At 35.1% G+C, this 17,437-nt stretch overlaps 1 protein-coding gene across 1 annotated transcript; it reads left to right on the forward strand.

Moving 5' to 3' along the window:
• Positions 1–12,783: 12,783 nt before the first annotated feature.
• LOC116135458 (polygalacturonase At1g48100) lies at positions 12,784–16,721 on the forward strand. The gene is made up of 7 exons (XM_031421168.1): positions 12,784–13,226; positions 13,778–13,909; positions 14,010–14,237; positions 14,331–14,375; positions 14,473–14,680; positions 15,331–15,521; positions 16,054–16,721. The coding sequence occupies exons 1-7, from the start codon at positions 12,831–12,833 to the stop codon at positions 16,450–16,452; spliced, it is 1,599 nt and encodes a 532-aa protein (XP_031277028.1). The 5' UTR covers positions 12,784–12,830; the 3' UTR covers positions 16,453–16,721.
• The last annotated feature ends 716 nt before the right edge of the window (positions 16,722–17,437 follow it).

The raw sequence follows: 17,437 nt of genomic DNA on the forward strand, positions 1-17,437 counted from the left end.
AATTCAGCGATGGATTCACATGCACAAAGTAACTCACAACTATAACCATTACCCCACCACCAACAATAATAATAACATCTGTGGGTTTTGCTTTGCTCAATATATATAACTTATCAGTTTCATATATAGATATAATATATAATTGCTTCAACTTCTAGAATCATCTGTGAACAACTCATTCTTTCTTTTATAATTATTGTTAACCTTAAAGCTAAAGTGAGATTGTAATATCAAGAATCACATCTAAATTGCACTTTCTATACATTCAGATGAAAGTTATCGGGGGCATTTTCTTTCTATCTCGAACTTCCTTTTATCTTTTGGGAAACAAAATTTGACTTTTAGAGATAATAAGATTATCATATCCATGATCACTATTATACACTCCTTCTATAATGTGAATGCGGCACAAGTTAGGAGGATATAATTAGTTGAAATTAATCTCTAATTTTTGCATTGGGCATGTTGTGATATATAACTTTAATAATTTGAAATGGAGTTAACAAACTTTTTTTTTTTCCACCCAAATAATGACTTAATGACACTTTTCTACCCATAGACTTTTTAAATATCACTTTATTATCTAAATTTATATTTCGACGGCGGACAAAGAGCAAAATAGTTTCAGCTGTTAGACTTTTGAAGAAGGAGGCCGATAATCTTTTGATGGCGGAAGGTTGGATTTTGGTAGTTAGGATCGATCAGAATTTGACTTGGGAGCGACGGTATGAAACTAATCGCTCGATTACCGATGATTGGTGGGTCAACGGTGTTAGAGTAGATGCCCTAGAGCCAATCAATATTGTAGATTGACTCTTTGTAATAATGTTCATTAATCCATAAAAAGACATTTTATACTTAATTGCGTAAATATTATTATGCATATGTATTGATATATGTCCTTAGAATGGTAGAACCGTGACGAGGGTATCAAGTGTTTCAAATCTTGATAGTGAGAACCCTATGAGCAAATATGGTGGCCCTTCTGAAACGTCCGTAGCCCAGTATTATTTGAAGTAAGGGCACAGTAATACGGTAAGGCTATCATAGTGTTGAACGACCCGTCGAAAGGCAGTGACTGATCTCATTGTCAAGGTGTTGGTGACAACTTGGTGCAACACATAGGTGTTTGCTGTAGGCGATTATACCGTAGCAAGTTCACTGGACTGACCCACCAGAGGATTCCATATGGATGGTAACCCCAGTGTCTATGGAACAAATCCTCTAACGAATGGTGGTGCATGTGATCCTTAGATTTGAGATCACCGGAGCGCCTTGGTATCGTTGGTGTAGGTTGACACAGCCTAACGCAGTTCTTTTCAGAGCTGTCAATACGGTGGGATTGGCTGCATCAAGGAGGGTATCAAGACTATGCTGGATTGACAGAGGATTCGTCACTCCCGGGGTATGGGAGAAAGTTATCTCACAGGAATTCAGTATATGGCAATGACACTAAACTGTGGCCACAGTGGGATTGAGTTATTGCTTATCCAGTTTATATACGGGTCATTGGTCCAGAAACTGAATAAATAATATCGAGAGTAACCAAAGGTTGACAATTTCTATGTCTTCGTCTCGTCGAGATAACATATAATGAAAGGATCGAATTGCACGGTAACCATATCGTTGACAGGTAGCTACTTTGTGAATCCGAATCTATCGGGTGGCCATGATGCCTTGCTAGGGGCCAATCTTGGTCTGTGTATTAGTGAGAAGATTAATTGGTGTTAATCGCGATACTATACACCGCGATATGATGAGGAGCCTATGGGTCACACACATAGAAGCAATTAAGACTCAAGAAGAAAGAGGACGTTTTCGTCTTTAAGGTGAAAGGGTATTTTGGTAATTTTACAGTGCAATTAAATTTGTGAGGTCGTAGCCTTATTTAATTGTTAGAAAAATTAAATAAGTAAAATTACGTTTAAATGTGTGTTCGCACATATTTAAATATATTATCATTATTGTTAAATGTTAATATATATTTAAATATTATTAATTGATTTTAATTGAGATAATGATGGAATAAAATAAATCAAATTGGGAGTGTTTGGCAACTGGGGCGTTTGGGTTGGAGCCAAGCCTATTCCGTATGGGGTAGGGCAACTTGATTATTTTACTATAAAAAAAAAAGTGTGTGTAATTATAAAGTGAATTGATTTTTCTTGAAAAATAAAAACACAGCAGCCTCTCTTACCTTCCCACGCCAGAAACCTTTTTGGCCTAAATCAATTCAATTTGATTTCTTTTCTTCTTATCTTGAAGCCAAAGAGGATCTAGCAATACCTCTTTGTTCTTTTGAGATTGTTTCGTGTGGACTACGTGGATTCGATCTACACTGGATCGGTAGCAAAACGTTCAAAGACAATCAGTTGGAGCCTCCAAACGTGCGTATGGTTTCTAAACACAGATTATTAATTTCTGCAGATTCTTGCTTTAATATGAATTGTAAAATTATACCCTTGATCTTGGCTCATGTAAACGATCCTGTTATATATTAATTTTTGTTTCCGCTGCGTATACAGGACCGTTTACTAACAGACGGGAGTAGGGCTTGAGGGGTTTTAGTGAGTGATGATTGGAGAAAAGAATGATGGTGATGTAGAGTTGCAAAGATGCTAGAATCAAAAATGAAATACAAAGTTGGGTAGTAAAATGGTATTTTAAAAGTCTGTAAGTGGGAAAGTGTCGTTAAGACATTATTTGGGTGGGAAAAAGTTGTTTACTCTTTGAAATGATTTTTGAAATCAGTCAATTTAAAAAGGGATGTTGAATAGTTTTGAGATAGAGTAATACTACAGTCACAAACACTTCTCACTAACTTTCTCTCACAAACGTCATGTGTCGGCTGGCAATTGGTCAACTTGCATGGGTCCCGTCTGACCAAGCCAATTGCAAACTGTCACATGGGGTTAGTAAGAGATGTTTGTGAGACTAGTATTATTGTTTGAGATAACTTAACTTAATTGATTGGTTGAGAAGTGTTTTTTTTACAAAATGGTAAGCAGAGGTCTTGAATAAAAAGAATCACAAAAAAACTTGTATGATTAAGTCATGAATGGTAGTGCTTAGGGGTGAGATAAATAATTCGAAAACTGAACTGAACCGAACCGAAAATTAGGTTTTTTTACAAACTGGTTCGGTTTTCGGTTTGTGAAATTCAAAAAACTGGAAAACCGGTTCGGTTTGAAAAGAATTTTAAACCGGTTTTACCGTAAATATAAAAGCAAAAAAATTATTATATATAAAATAATAAATATTTGAATTTAGGGACTTAAATGAAATATTGAAAAATTTTAAGGATTAAAGGATAATTTGAAAACCGGTTAACCAGTAACCGAACTGAAAATTCGGTTCGGTTTACATTCTATTTTTAACCGAAAAACCGGTTTGGTTTTCGGTTTGGATAAACCGGTTCGGTTAACCGGATTATCCCACCCCTAGTAGTGCTTTGGTAATTTCTTAAATCTCAAGCTTTATGAGAATTGATTAAATGGGAACGTGAGAACTCAAGATAAAGACAATGAATATGACAATAATAAGCGCAAATTAACCACGTTATGGCTGTCATTGCTTCATATGATTACTAGTACTAAGTGAGTGCATAAATTTTCTAAGCAACCAATGGCAATATCTAAAACGTAATATGAAAATAGAAAGCAAAAGTGTTTAGAAAAGTACTTATTGTTATTTTCAAATAATGGTTTTTGTGAATAATTCTTATCTTCCATTCTTCTCCAAGATGGAGGTAGTATATAGATACAATGACTACTTTTAAAATAGGAAAACAACCTACTCTAAGGAAAACTAAATATTCCTATATTAAATTACATTGCTTTCTGTGAATAATTCTTATCTTTAATTCTTCTCGAAGATAGAGAAAGTATATAGATACAATGACTACATTTAAAAAAGGAAACAACCTACTCTAAGGAAAACTAAATCTTCCTATATTAAATTACATTTAAACAAAAGAATAGTCGACTAGCCATATTCTAAGATTAATTACAAAATTAATCTAGTAATTTACACCTCACATACAACTCATGTTGACACTCCCCCTCAAATTGGACTGTTGGAGCATAGATGTCTATCATGCCAAAATTGTCGATTATGCCATGGAACACCTTTCTTGAAATCATCTTCATGAGCATATCAATAACTGATTTTCAAACTGAGCAAATTGTAACTGTATAATATTTCGATCGAGGTTTTGCCTCATGAAATGATGATCAAATTCGACATATTAGGTGCAGTCATGTTGTACCAGATTATGTGCAATCTCAATAGCAACCTTATTATCACAATGAAGACTCATAGGTTCTGCATATTTAATCCCCAAATCTTTTAGTACACTCTTAACCCACAACAATTCAAACACACCATGAGCCATACCTTGGAATTCGGCTTATGCACTTGATCCTGCTACTGCCTTCTGCTTCTTGCTTCACCAAGTGACAAAATAACCTTCCACGAAAATAAAATACCTAGATGTGGACCTTCTATCAATTCAATCGCCTACCCAATCAAAATCTATGTAGCCTTCAATGTTAGAAATATCATTTTTTGAGAACAACAATCCTTTTCCTAGAGAACTCTTCAAGTATCTTGGGATTCGATACACCACATTCATATGTTCTTCAAGTTGTACATGCATGAACTGGCTCACAACGCTCACTGCATAAGCTATATCTGGCCTCGTGTTTGATAGGTAGATTAATCTTCCAACCAACATCTAATAACGACCCTTGTCTGTTGGAGCTTAATCTAAACATTCTACGAGCTTGTGATTCATTTCTATGGGCACCTTTGTTGGTTTGCAAGCAAGCATTCCAGTTTTAGTTAAAAGTCTAGCATGTATTGTTGTTATGAGAGTGAAATCTCGTGTTTCAATCTTGCGACCTAAATCCCCAAGAAATACTAAAGTTGGCTGAGATCATTCATTTTGAATTTACCAGCCAAATATTCTTGTAGTGCTTTCATTTCGCTTGTCCTTACTACTAGTTTGATTTGCCTAACAGAATTTTGGTCCCCCATTTTTTGTCAACTCCAAGTAGTAAAGTTTGCCCTACCTAACATGATAACCAAGAATCTTCCAAGTGAGAATGTCTTGAAAAACACAAAATGAGGGCCAAAAAGTTACAATGCAAGGGATGGAATAAGTGGAGATAATTTGACTAACAAACAAAAGATTACATTGAAGGGATGGAACAACCATGATAGTATTTAATATGAGAGTATTGGATAAGATGACAGAGCCCTCTCCGGTAATAGGAGAGGTACTACCATTAGTTGTGGAGATAACATATTGAGGAGATGGGGAAACAGATTGTAATTGGTTGGAGTCCTGAGTCATATAATCGGATGCACCTGTATCAATAATCCAAGTACTATTATTAGAAATTGCAGAAAAGACAAATGTCTTACCAACAATACCTAGGTGAGTAACATTTGTTGTAGGCTGCAGTTGTTCTTCCTCCGTAGAGATTACCATAGTTTTTCCTACAATCTGCTTTCGAGGTTTCTTTGTGAAGTCCCACTACTTAGGATATTAATAATTTCACAACATTGTTGTTTCAAATGACCTATTTCACCACGATGAGAACATGTCTGACCTCTAGACTTTCCATTGGATTGATTATTTTGATTTTCGAGGAGCTAGATGATGGTTCTTGATGCATTCGGTTGGCCAGCATCACCAAGCTTTTAGAGATTGGATGAGAACCCTTTATTGTCTATTTCTATTGGTATGCTCTTTGAACATATGCATATGTACTCTCCAAATCGAGTTTTGGATCTTTTTGTAAGATTTCTCCATAGACTTGACCAAATTCGGAGTCGAGTCCACTCAAAAAAATATGAACTTGGGGCCTTGCCATTACAAAATGCAACTGGACCACACCTTCAACTGTCCCTTCCTACAACATAGTCTTGTGATCGATTTCCTAGAAAATAGCAATCAACTCATTATAGTACGTTACTAATGGCGACTATTTTGCTTAGTAGAGAAGAATCTCTGGTTTAATTAAAAAATATAGGTTTCATCCGATTCATCACAAAAGATTTTTGCTATAGCATCACATATCTCCTTGGTTGTAGGGAGGCGAATAAATCTCTACATCTGTAATACTTTCTCTCTCTAGCTAGTATACTCGTAAAATAACAGTAAAACTCACTATATATATGTAAGAAAATATACATGTAGATGAGTATAAAATAATGGGCCCATGTCTAATTTTTCTTTACATACAAATCGTTACATAATATAATACAGTCACAAAACAACAACTCGATAGTGTTGCCAAACCCTTCCGCTTCTTGACGTTCTAAGTGACCGCATCTCACCTACTACCTACAAAAACATTGAAAACAACGGGGTGAGCACTAATTGCTCAGTAAGTAAACAATCTTCTGAAATCCCCTCAAGTCATCGAGGCTGTATCGTGAGTATTCTCCATCAATTCCCACCATATACGGGCATCACCCCTAAACAGAAAGCTTGCATACTGAATCTTCTCCCGGTCTGTCATTGGGAAAAAGAGTCATCGTATGCTCAACGGATCTAAACCACTCTTCTACCACTATTGGGTCCGTCGTACCCCTAAATCCTTACGACTGGTGTTGACTAGACAACCCATATATCGGCTCAATACGATTATGCACTATTGGGGGTACCAACCTCTTTCTCTCCTCTATGAGGGTCGGTACAATAACTAGGGTCTCAACTCTCTCTAGTATCGATCTCCCCTGATTCTCTCCCAAGACTTGCTGTATAATATTACGGATCTTCGCTTCATCGAGGATAGGGGGAGTAGATTCTGACGGGTTAGAAGGTTCACCCGTACTCATTGCCTTCTTACTGCCTACTCAAGTTCTACGTCTCATCTACATAACACCAATACTTATAGTCAACTCAATTAACTCATCTACTGCAAGTAAGGAAAGAAATAACTTACAACGGTCAACTACGGGATGTCAATACGGAGGGAGAGGCACACTGTCAAATCCCAAAACCTTTACTCTGATATCAAAAATGTAATACTTTCTCTCTCTAGCTAGTATACTCGTAAAATAACAGTAAAACTCACTAAATATATATAAGAAAATATACATGTAGATGAGTATAAAATAATGGGCCCATATCTAATTTTTCTTTATATACAAATCTCTACATAATATAATACAGTCACAAAACAACAACTCGACAGTGTTGCCAAACCCTTCCGCTTCTTGACATTCTAAGTGACCGTATCTCACCTACTACCTGCAAAAACATTGAAAACAACAGAGTGAGCACTAATTACTCAATAAGTAAACCCGCTATGCTACCCTTCTCTCTCTGTTGCTTAAATTCTGAATTTCTTTCCTTACATCACACTTCTCTATTCTTTTCTGTTCTTTCTTTATTCTTTCTCAATTTCTAATTTCTCACTACTCATGATAGTAGGCATGGTATCATGCATAGATATGATGCAAATGCACAAATGCATAGAATGTGCATTTTCTTTTCTGTTTTTCTATTTTTTCTTATTATGTTTTCTGTTTCTTTTCTCTATATTTCTTTCTTTCTTTCTATTCTTTTCTTTCTTTTCTTTTCTTTCGTTTCTTTCTTTCTTTCTTTTCTTTCTTTCTTGCTGATCAGACTCGGTTGATGCATGGATTTGGAACCCTAGCCGTGTGAGTGTATTCTCTAATTCTGGGTACAGTCCTGATCCACATGCACTTCTAACGGACTGTACAATTCTTCTTTCTGAATTCTGAGGCCGCTCACTAAAGACGGCGTGCATGCGGGGCTATGTCACTCACGGTTCCCCATCGCAACAACTCTTTTCTTTTATCTTTACACTTCTTTTAAAATAAAATTTCAGATTTGAACTTCTTTAATATTCTCATTTCTTTCTATTTTCTTTATTTTCTTTATGCTTTTTAATGCTCTTATAGTATGTATGCATGTAGATGGCCTCATGCTTACTATTCTTTTAAATTCATTTTGATGCAATAATCAATATGGAGTGTAAACATGTCATTCTTTACCATCTACAAACTCATCTCAAGATAACAAAAATCATATTCATACAGCCTTCTTTTTGACATTTCATCAAACAATTATGTGCCCACACAAGCTGTAAATTGACTACACTTCTACTTCTCTTCTAAGCCACCAAACTTTGAACAAAATTCTCTAAGTTAATGCCAAACCTGTCCAGGATTTACACTCCATAAATTCTACTCCAATTCTTCCATAATTCATCCAAACTCCATCAAACACAACATCAGTACACAAACACTATTTCTCATGAAAATTCTAACCATAATTCACTCCATTCCATCAACAATTCTTCATTAAGCACATACATGCTAAAAGAAATTCTCTACACAATATTCTCCAATCATAACTAGGGTTGGATTTACTTACCTTATGTGAGCAATCCAACACTTTAGTAGCCTTCCTGCACAAATCCCTTTCTCTTAAATCCTATGAACACAATCATAAGAATTCAACACTTTAAAAATTAAACTCTATCTTAGTGCAAGGATCTTGCTAAGGATGCTTGGGATTGAAATTCCACTAAAAATAACCCAAAATCTATGAATTTCCCTTGAAAAAGAGTTGAAGAATTGAGAGAATTTGGGATGAAGGGGGCGTGAAAGAGGAGAAGAACTGGCTAGGGTTCATTCTTCAACTCTTATATAAAAAATATTATTTATAGTTTCCCATTTTACCTTTGCACTTTCTATAAAATTTCATCTATGCCCTTAGTCATTACCATAATGCCCTCATTTTTATTGCATTCTCTATGAAATTCTATCTCTTTTCACTCCCCACATTTTCAACTAATTATGAGTGAAAAGACCATTTTACCCCTAATGAAATTTATAAGCCAACTTTTCACTCTGTTATTTTCGGTAATCTATTTTTAGATTGATCTCAGTGCAAGTTTTTTTGCTACTTCGTAGGTATCCAGTTTTGTTGTAAGCACCATACGTATCTCATGAGTTGACACCTAACAAATAATTGTTCTCCCACAGTGTCTCCGGTAGGAAATGAAGTTGTCTTGATGAACATAATCTACGGTGCTGGTGTTGGATTGGTTGGATTGATTGTTGATATTCTATAGTGTGGCCTTCAAACTCATAACATTGCAGTGGTGATATTTGGATTCGAATTTGAAAAAAATACATTGATTATCACAGACTTCCTTAGACTATAACCTGCTTTGATACCATGTCAAACAATGGTTTCTGTGAATAATTGTTATCTTCCTTCTTCTCCAAGATGGAGGCAATATATAGATACAATGACTACTTTAAAAAGGAAAAACCTCTCTAAGGAAAACTAGGCGCCGTTTGGTAGATTATTTGAAAAATGTTATTTTGAATAACTATTTTAAGTTGAGTTAGTTGGATTAAATCGAATTGGATCAGTTTTGAAAATGTGTTTGGTAAAATATCGAAAGTATATTCGGTTTATAAAATGGCAAGTTGTTTGTAGAATTTTCTTAAATATTTTAGATCTATTTTAACCCCTTATATTTGTTAATTTACAAAACACCCCCACAATAAAGTTAAAATTACTAAACACCCCGCCACCTAAAAAAGCCAGCCGCCACCACCACCATCACCGGTAGCCAATAGTCGCCAGAACCGCACCGGTGGATCGGTTGATCGTGCACAATAGACCATTTTCGCTAGATGAAAAACAGATTAGCTATATGGCCAGATTTTGGCCGTCAACGATGGCCAAATCTGGCCATAGATTTGACAGAAAAATCCCATTCACGCGCACGATCGCCAGATCCAGCGTCGTGTGGCGTTCCACCATGACGGTTAGCAATGTCGATAGTCGCATGGTTGTGTAGGGGTGGGTGGTCTTAGGTGGATTAATTTTAGTTGGAAGGAGTGAAAGGTAATTGTTTTTAGTTGAATGAGTTGGAAAAATTTTTGAGTTAAATAGAATAGATAATTAAAACATCCACCCACTTTTTATTTTGAGACAAAAAATCAATTTGAGTTGGATTAATTTTCTAATGAATTGACCCAATAAGTAAAAAACCATATTTTGTTTTTTAATTCAAATAAGATCAGAAAATATTCAAAATATGTAACATACAGTTCATATTCCTATATTAGTTACATTTAAACAAAGAATATCACTACCTGATTCTAGGATTAATTACAAATTAATCTAGTAATTACACCTCACATACAGCTCATGCTGACACTTATTTATTCCTAAACAGTCTAAATATTTCATCATTGGATTTTTGGTTTATCATAGTTAAGCATTTAAAATAATCTCATAAAAAAATTGAAATACACCATGAATTGGTTTTCAACCTATAAAAATATATATTTATAACGAAGCACATGATATGACCTTGTATATACTGCTTTAACAGAACACTATTTTTTTTTTTTTTTCAAAAACTTTATAAAAAGCTCAGATTTTCATCTTTATTTTTAAGGGGAGATCGAGACTGAGCAGATTGCTATGAATTATAAAAAATACTTTACAAATTGCTATGGAGGCTGCTCATGTTAATAAGTAAAAGAAAGCATGAAGATTGATGCCTCGGTTGTGGGAAAATGATTCACCTAAATTATAATGGAGCAGAGAAACCCTAATAACCTTCTCTACAACTCTACGCATGGAGTTCACGGAGAAGAACCAAAAGTTCACGAGCTTTGATCCACTAAAAGACGGCTAACAGAAGGTCCTACTATCTTATTTCTCTCCAAAAGTCATTCATACACATATATGCTTGTCTCTATAATTAATAATAGCTTGTGATTCTTTTCATTTTTTATACGTATATGGCCTTAAATATAAATGTCCTAAGGTATAGGAGATTATTTTATAATCTTTCATTTCCTTAATTAACCCACATGGCAATTATTATTATGAAGATTATTGTCTTATCTTATGTATATATTATTTTGTCACAGTATAAGAAACTGTACAGTACAACCAAATATGAGAATATTGCTGCCCAATAACGGATTTAATCAATATATTAAGAGTTTTTTATGGGTATTATTTATAGGGATCCAATTATTTTGCTTTGGTGGATATTTGGTAGATAAACGATGGAGATTGAACAAAGATATGCCTAGCTCAGTTTGTCTCAACAATTTCTTTTTTCCTGTAAATTCCCGTATATCTATCCATCACAATTTGGGAATTGAAGCAAGATACGTAGCTGGTGCAACATAGCACATGAGTGAGAAAGAGATGTTTGGGTTTGGTGATGGGCAAAGGCAAATCCAGAGAGGAAAATGACTAGAGGGAAGAGGTCAAAGACTCTCAGATAAAACATTATATTTATTTGTTGGCTGAGTTTCGTGTGGCTGTGAATGGCATCTCTGTAAAATGTGTTGGCTACAGATTTGTATGAGGACAGCCACGGAGCCCACATATATTATTCTACACATTCTCAGTAAACGAACAAAACAACTCTTATGTAAAATATTCTCATCTCAACTGCATTTCAATCATTTTCACTCAGTTTTGGGACTTCGATTTACGTTTATCCACTCTTCTGTACTAATTATATTTACTTCATTTATTCTTGTTTTGTTTCAAACCACTATATCATTCAAAAAAGAAAAGAAAAATCAATTACAAAATAATCAAACCATTTCATTGGACGTGGGGTGGTCACATCAAATCCATTTTATGTGATCATAATTTTGTATATCTGAAAACTCAGATAATGTGATCTTACCCTCTTTATCACAATCTTTCTTTTCTGTTTTTGCATGATCGATAAACCGAGTATTTTTTTCACTTGTTAATTAATTTTGTGAAATAAATTAATGTCAATTGTACGCTACTTGTACTTCTTTTATGAGCCAATTAAAATAATTACAGATGATCGAAAACTATGGGCGTACAGTATAGAGGTTTTTCAGCAGTTTCTGACAACGTATGTGTTCATGCAGGACTCTAAAATTATATACGTTTTTAGCTTATTCATTCATAATGCAGATTTTTGACGTATCAGAAGAGACAGGTTTCTAATTCAATAATGAAAATTTAGATGAAATTTATCAAAATCAATAAAAAAATTCAGCAAAAAGTAGGGAAAACTCTATACATATATATAACCCTAAAAATGAAACTGAAAAGGGACCATCACCATCCATTATTCCCTTGCAGAGTGTTGGTTTGAGCAAATTGCCTTCTTGTGTGATTGGGAAATTTGATAAAGGGTAGCCATTGTTTGTGATTGTGGGAGGATTATGAAGACAAAGTACAAAACTGGAGCCCGTGAACGTTTCCATGTGATCATAAAGAGCTGTTATAATCAGTGCCATTGACACCATATAGACCCACTCACGTGTGCCTTTTTGGCTTTTGCATTATTTTCTGAATTTGTATTAAAATATTGAACCAATTGAAACCAGAGAAGAAGGCCACAGAAATCTCCACAAACCAAACGACACAATAACAACCAATATAACTGTATCCATATCTTCAATAATAATGAAATCCCCAGTTAATTTTCTTGTTAATTGATGAAAGGAAGGCTTCACGTGCAGCACCATTGTGACATGTGGCAAAAGAATGAGCCCTGTGATCACTGTTGATCGGACCTAAATTAATCCCAACTAGAATTCACATAAAGGAATGTGTGTAAAGTGATTAATAAAATGCTGAATGAAACATAAATGCATAGCATTATCAAAAGCAATTTCTGATTATAACTGCTCATTCTTATGGCCTCTGCCTATATAAACCACACTCATTAACTTACTTTAGACAAGAAAAATAAGAGAACCTCTCTTTCCCTCTGTTTTCTCTCTCTCTCTCTCTCTCTACATTAAACATGAGAGGATTTAGTTTCAGAAGCCTCACATTTATGATCCTCATTGTTATTCTTTTATGGTGTTCAAGTTTTAAGAGCTGCAATGCCAGAAGAGGCAGGCATTGGAGGAATAGTAGAAGTTTTTCAGCTTCTTTGTCCAAAAACAAAGGAAGCACTACCCATCATACTGGTCATGGTAACCATAAATACAAACCAAAACCAAAGCCGAAACCGAAACCGAAACCAAAACCACCGTCTCATAAATCTCCCGTACCTTCACCTCCAGTAGTTACGACGCCAGCACAAGACATTCCGCCTCCACTTCCGCCACAGAAAGGCTACGGCAGCAGCCATTCTATAGTGTTTGACGTGATGAATTTTGGCGCTAAGGGCAATGGAATTACCGATGACACCAAGGTAAAAGAAGCTTAATGTCACTTATTATAAAGATTCAAAATGCAGAGCTCCACACATTTCTTATGTTCTTATCTTGAGTAATTCATTAATTTAAGAAATTACAATAACTCATGCATGCACAAGAATTTTCTATTTATATGTGGGCAAAATTTTAACGAATCATTTGATGAAAAGATTCTTTAATTCAATTAAAATATATTATGGTCAACAATCACAAAATTTGACACAAGTTAATAGGTCCCGTGGGCTGTGGCTATGCCTTGGCATTAGAGAAAAAGGTAAGAGGGGTACAGGGTACAGGAAAAGTGTATACAAAAATGAATAACTTAAGTACAAGGAAAAAGACAACACATAACACAACTAATAAACTACCAAGCTGGTGGTCCCTCTCAATAAAAAATGATTCTCGTTAAGGCAGTTTGGTCATAATATTAATACCAACCATAATTGAATACGGTTTTGTTTTTCTTTTTCAGCACCAACTGTAATTCTATGAATGAAATTATTTAGTTTTTAACTTTTTTAATTGTTTAACACGTGATGTGATGCAGGCGTTTGAAGCTGCTTGGGCAGCTGCGTGTAAAGTTGAAGCATCAACAGTTAATGTTCCGGCAAAATTTGTTTTTCTTGTAGGACCCATTTCATTCTCTGGTCCTTACTGTCAGCCTAACATTTTATTTCAGGTAATTATTCAGGAATTTATTATCTATGTTGTCTTTAATTTAAGGGATTAATTTACCCAAATATCAATTTAGAAATTCTGTTTTAATTGATTTTGGTCAGCTGGATGGGACAATCATTGCTCCAACGAGCAACAAAGATTGGGGAAAAGATCTACTATGGTGGATTGAATTTTCAAAGCTGAAAGGAATTACGATCCAGGGAAAGGGTGTAATTGATGGAAGAGGCTCTGTCTGGTGGAAGGACTCCCCTTATGATGATCCAATCGATGATGAAACCAAACTCATCATCCCATTAAACAGTACTGTACAAGAGAGGCCGCCGATGCCGGTAACAATTAACTCCGGCCATCAGTTTTTTTTTTTTTTTGATATGCAATTTGTTCAGCCACTGATTTAGTCTCTCCTTGAAACTGTGTGGTAGACAAGAAGTGAACTTTATGGGAAAATGCCAAGCATAAAGCCAACTGTAAGGACCACTTAGTAACACTATGAAATTCCAGTTGAATTTTGTTGACTATGCAGTTATTGAACATGATTTGTTGTTTGGTTTTGTTTTGTAACAGGCACTGAGGTTCTACGGGAGTTTCAATGCGACTGTGACTGGCATTAGGATTCAGAACAGCCCACAATGCCACCTCAAGTTTGATAACTGCATGGGAGTTCTGGTGCATGATATTAGCGTTTTATCTCCTGGTGACAGTCCCAACACCGATGGAATCCACCTCCAGAACTCCAAAGATGTGCTAATTCATAGCAGCAGTCTTGCTTGCGGTAATTAATTACACAAACCGAATAATTTTGTCTTTTCCATCACATTCAACTTTTAAATTCCGGGCTGCAGGTTGAGCTTGAATCTTTACAAGCAAGAATAAAACCTGCAAAGTCAAAATTGAGTTTATTTTGGATAAGACATTTTCAGTAGATGGCACTTAATTCCATAACCATATACAAAAATATTGTTGCATGATTGATAAACCTTAGTTTAGAATCATAGCAAAAGCAATCTAAAAAATTCCAAAAAAAAAGTTCAGCCACTGGTTATTGGATGCTTATCAAGACTGTCAGGGGATGGACCAATTTAGGGTGGGCTTTTGAGCACCATATTGTTGTATTCTCTCCAAGTTTGCTTTTGTCTTCACCTGCGACATGATCTTCTGTTTCTGTCTTCTTGTCTTGTCTAGTTCTGCTTAAATGAAAGCCTTATTAGAGGGCATATAACATAGAAGTGAACATACAACCGGACAATATGTAGAGTAATATTTATAATATCGAATGAAGCATTTCTAAATGCAGTGGGCATACAAACAGCAAGCAGGATAGAGATCAACTAAAGCCAGTTAGTATGATATAGATAACAAATGTTAGCAACCATATGTTGCCCTTATGCTAAATAAGCTTGTAAAATGTTATGCTTTTTGCAGGAGATGACTGTGTTTCTATCCAAACCGGATGCTCAAATGTGTATGTACACAATGTGAATTGTGGTCCAGGACATGGAATCAGCATTGGAAGTCTGGGAAAAGATAACACCAAAGCCTGTGTCTCAAACATCACTGTCCGAGATGTCATGATGCACAACACAATGAATGGTGTCAGAATCAAGACATGGCAGGTATTGACACCACTTACAATCCCATGTTCTATAAGAAAATTCTTGTAGTTTTAAGTATTGCATTTATCAAATCCTTAATGGCAAGGTTATGAGGAACTCTAAATGTTAAAATAATGCAATTGAAACTCAGGTAAGTGATTGTTTAGATTAACAAACATAGAATTGGGACTATTTACTGCTGAGTGCTTTAACTAACAGGCGATTGAATTAGCTCAGAGTAATGCCTTGTGCACTAGTTTAAGAAAATTTAACAAATATACTTCTGCTAAATCTAATACAGACATGGTTTCCAAAGTTTTAAACAGATATCGCTAAACTTTTGAAATGCTATCTTCATCCTCTCAGAAAGTTTTAATCAAATTTTCAACATAATCTGCAGTTATTCTAATACTCCCGTTTCATCTCTTTAGTTGGTCCAGCATCTCCGAAGTTGTAATTGATTATAGATATAAAACACTGTTACATGTTTCCCAGGCACTTCCAAGCTATTTACTAGTAGTTTCTCTAAAGAGTTCAAATTTCACATCTGCAGGGTGGATCAGGCTCTGTGCAGGGGGTACTTTTCTCAAACATTCAAGTCTCTGAGGTCCAACTTCCAATTGTAATCGATCAATTCTACTGTGACAAAAGCATATGCAAGAACCAAACATCTGCTGTGTCTCTATCAGGAATCACGTATGAAAGAATTAGAGGGACATACACAGTAAAACCTGTTCATTTTGCCTGCAGTGACAGCCTACCATGTATAGATGTAACTCTATCTTTCATAGAGTTAAAACCACAAGTGGAAAAGTACCACATGTATGATCCCTTCTGCTGGCAGACTTTCGGAGAATTAACCACTCCTACGGTCCCCCCAATCGCCTGTTTACAGATTGGCAAGCCATCAAGCAACCGACCTCAGTCAGGTCATGATGTATGCAGCAGCTGAGCGAGCTTAGGCTAAAAGTAATTAACTATAGTGTATTCATTTGTGTGGTAGGCATGACTGCTGACCCCTCTCACACCTTCAGTTAGTTAGTCAAAAGAGTGTATACTTAGTCAGTTCTAGTTTGCAGAATTTTCTTCTTTTTTTATTAGGATATCGTGTGAGTGAAGCTATACTATATAAGATGCTTGTGAGATATATAATTTACAGGTTTGGAGTAAATAAATCTCATTTCAAATGTCAGTATCTGTATCACTTATCTTCAATCAGAATGCAACAATTTCTGTTACATGTTCACATTTGGAAAAAACGAGGGGATGAAGATTGAAGTTAACCTGCAGTATATAAACACACTCATCTATATATATATATATATATATAACTGAAAACCCATATGTGTTGAGCGACACATGGCACATATTGGAAGCTCTAGAATTATTCCATTTTGACATATTTGACAAGTCAATCAAATTGTTCTATCTTGACACCAGTGACGGACCCAAGATTTTTGCCCGGGGGGGCCTTTGCAGTTCCGCCATTATTTGTCAAACAACTAATGAAAACTTTAAAAAAATTACCAAACCTTAAGCAAAGGATATAATACAATATCAATAATCTGAAAGAAAATAATGCAATAATACAATATTTTACTACTTGAATAAATCTATGAGAAGCAAAACCTTGAGCAAATTATGTTGAAAATAACATCCAATTCACGAGGAAACACAAGAAAATTTTTACGCAGAAAAACCTTTTCAATTAAAGAGAGCAAAAGACCACGAGAATCTAATGATCCACTTAAATTCAATATAATTAAAAGAGTTTACAACAATCACAATCCAAAAAAATCACAAATTTCTTATTTCTCCTCCTTTTTTTTTTTTTAATTTTTTTTCGCTCTCAAAGATTATAATATAAATTTTCATGACTTTGATCAGACCTAGCCTAAGCTAAAGTCAATCAAAACTTAAATTAAGTCAACGTTGCC

Source organism: Pistacia vera, unplaced genomic scaffold, assembly GCF_008641045.1.
Source record: "Pistacia vera cultivar Batoury unplaced genomic scaffold, PisVer_v2 Contig30, whole genome shotgun sequence".
Classification (NCBI taxonomy): Eukaryota; Viridiplantae; Streptophyta; class Magnoliopsida; order Sapindales; family Anacardiaceae; genus Pistacia; species Pistacia vera.

Excerpts from the sequence above, each read along its gene's own strand:
- LOC116135458 (XM_031421168.1), top strand. The coding sequence starts at position 12,831 with ATGAGAGGATTTAGTTTCAGAAGCCTCACATTTATGATCCTCATTGTT. Across the intron at positions 14,376-14,472 it reads TGCCAAGCATAAAGCCAACT|GCACTGAGGTTCTACGGGAG; the intron begins GTAAGGACCACT and ends GTTTTGTAACAG. Across the intron at positions 14,681-15,330 it reads TAGCAGCAGTCTTGCTTGCG|GAGATGACTGTGTTTCTATC; the intron begins GTAATTAATTAC and ends TGCTTTTTGCAG.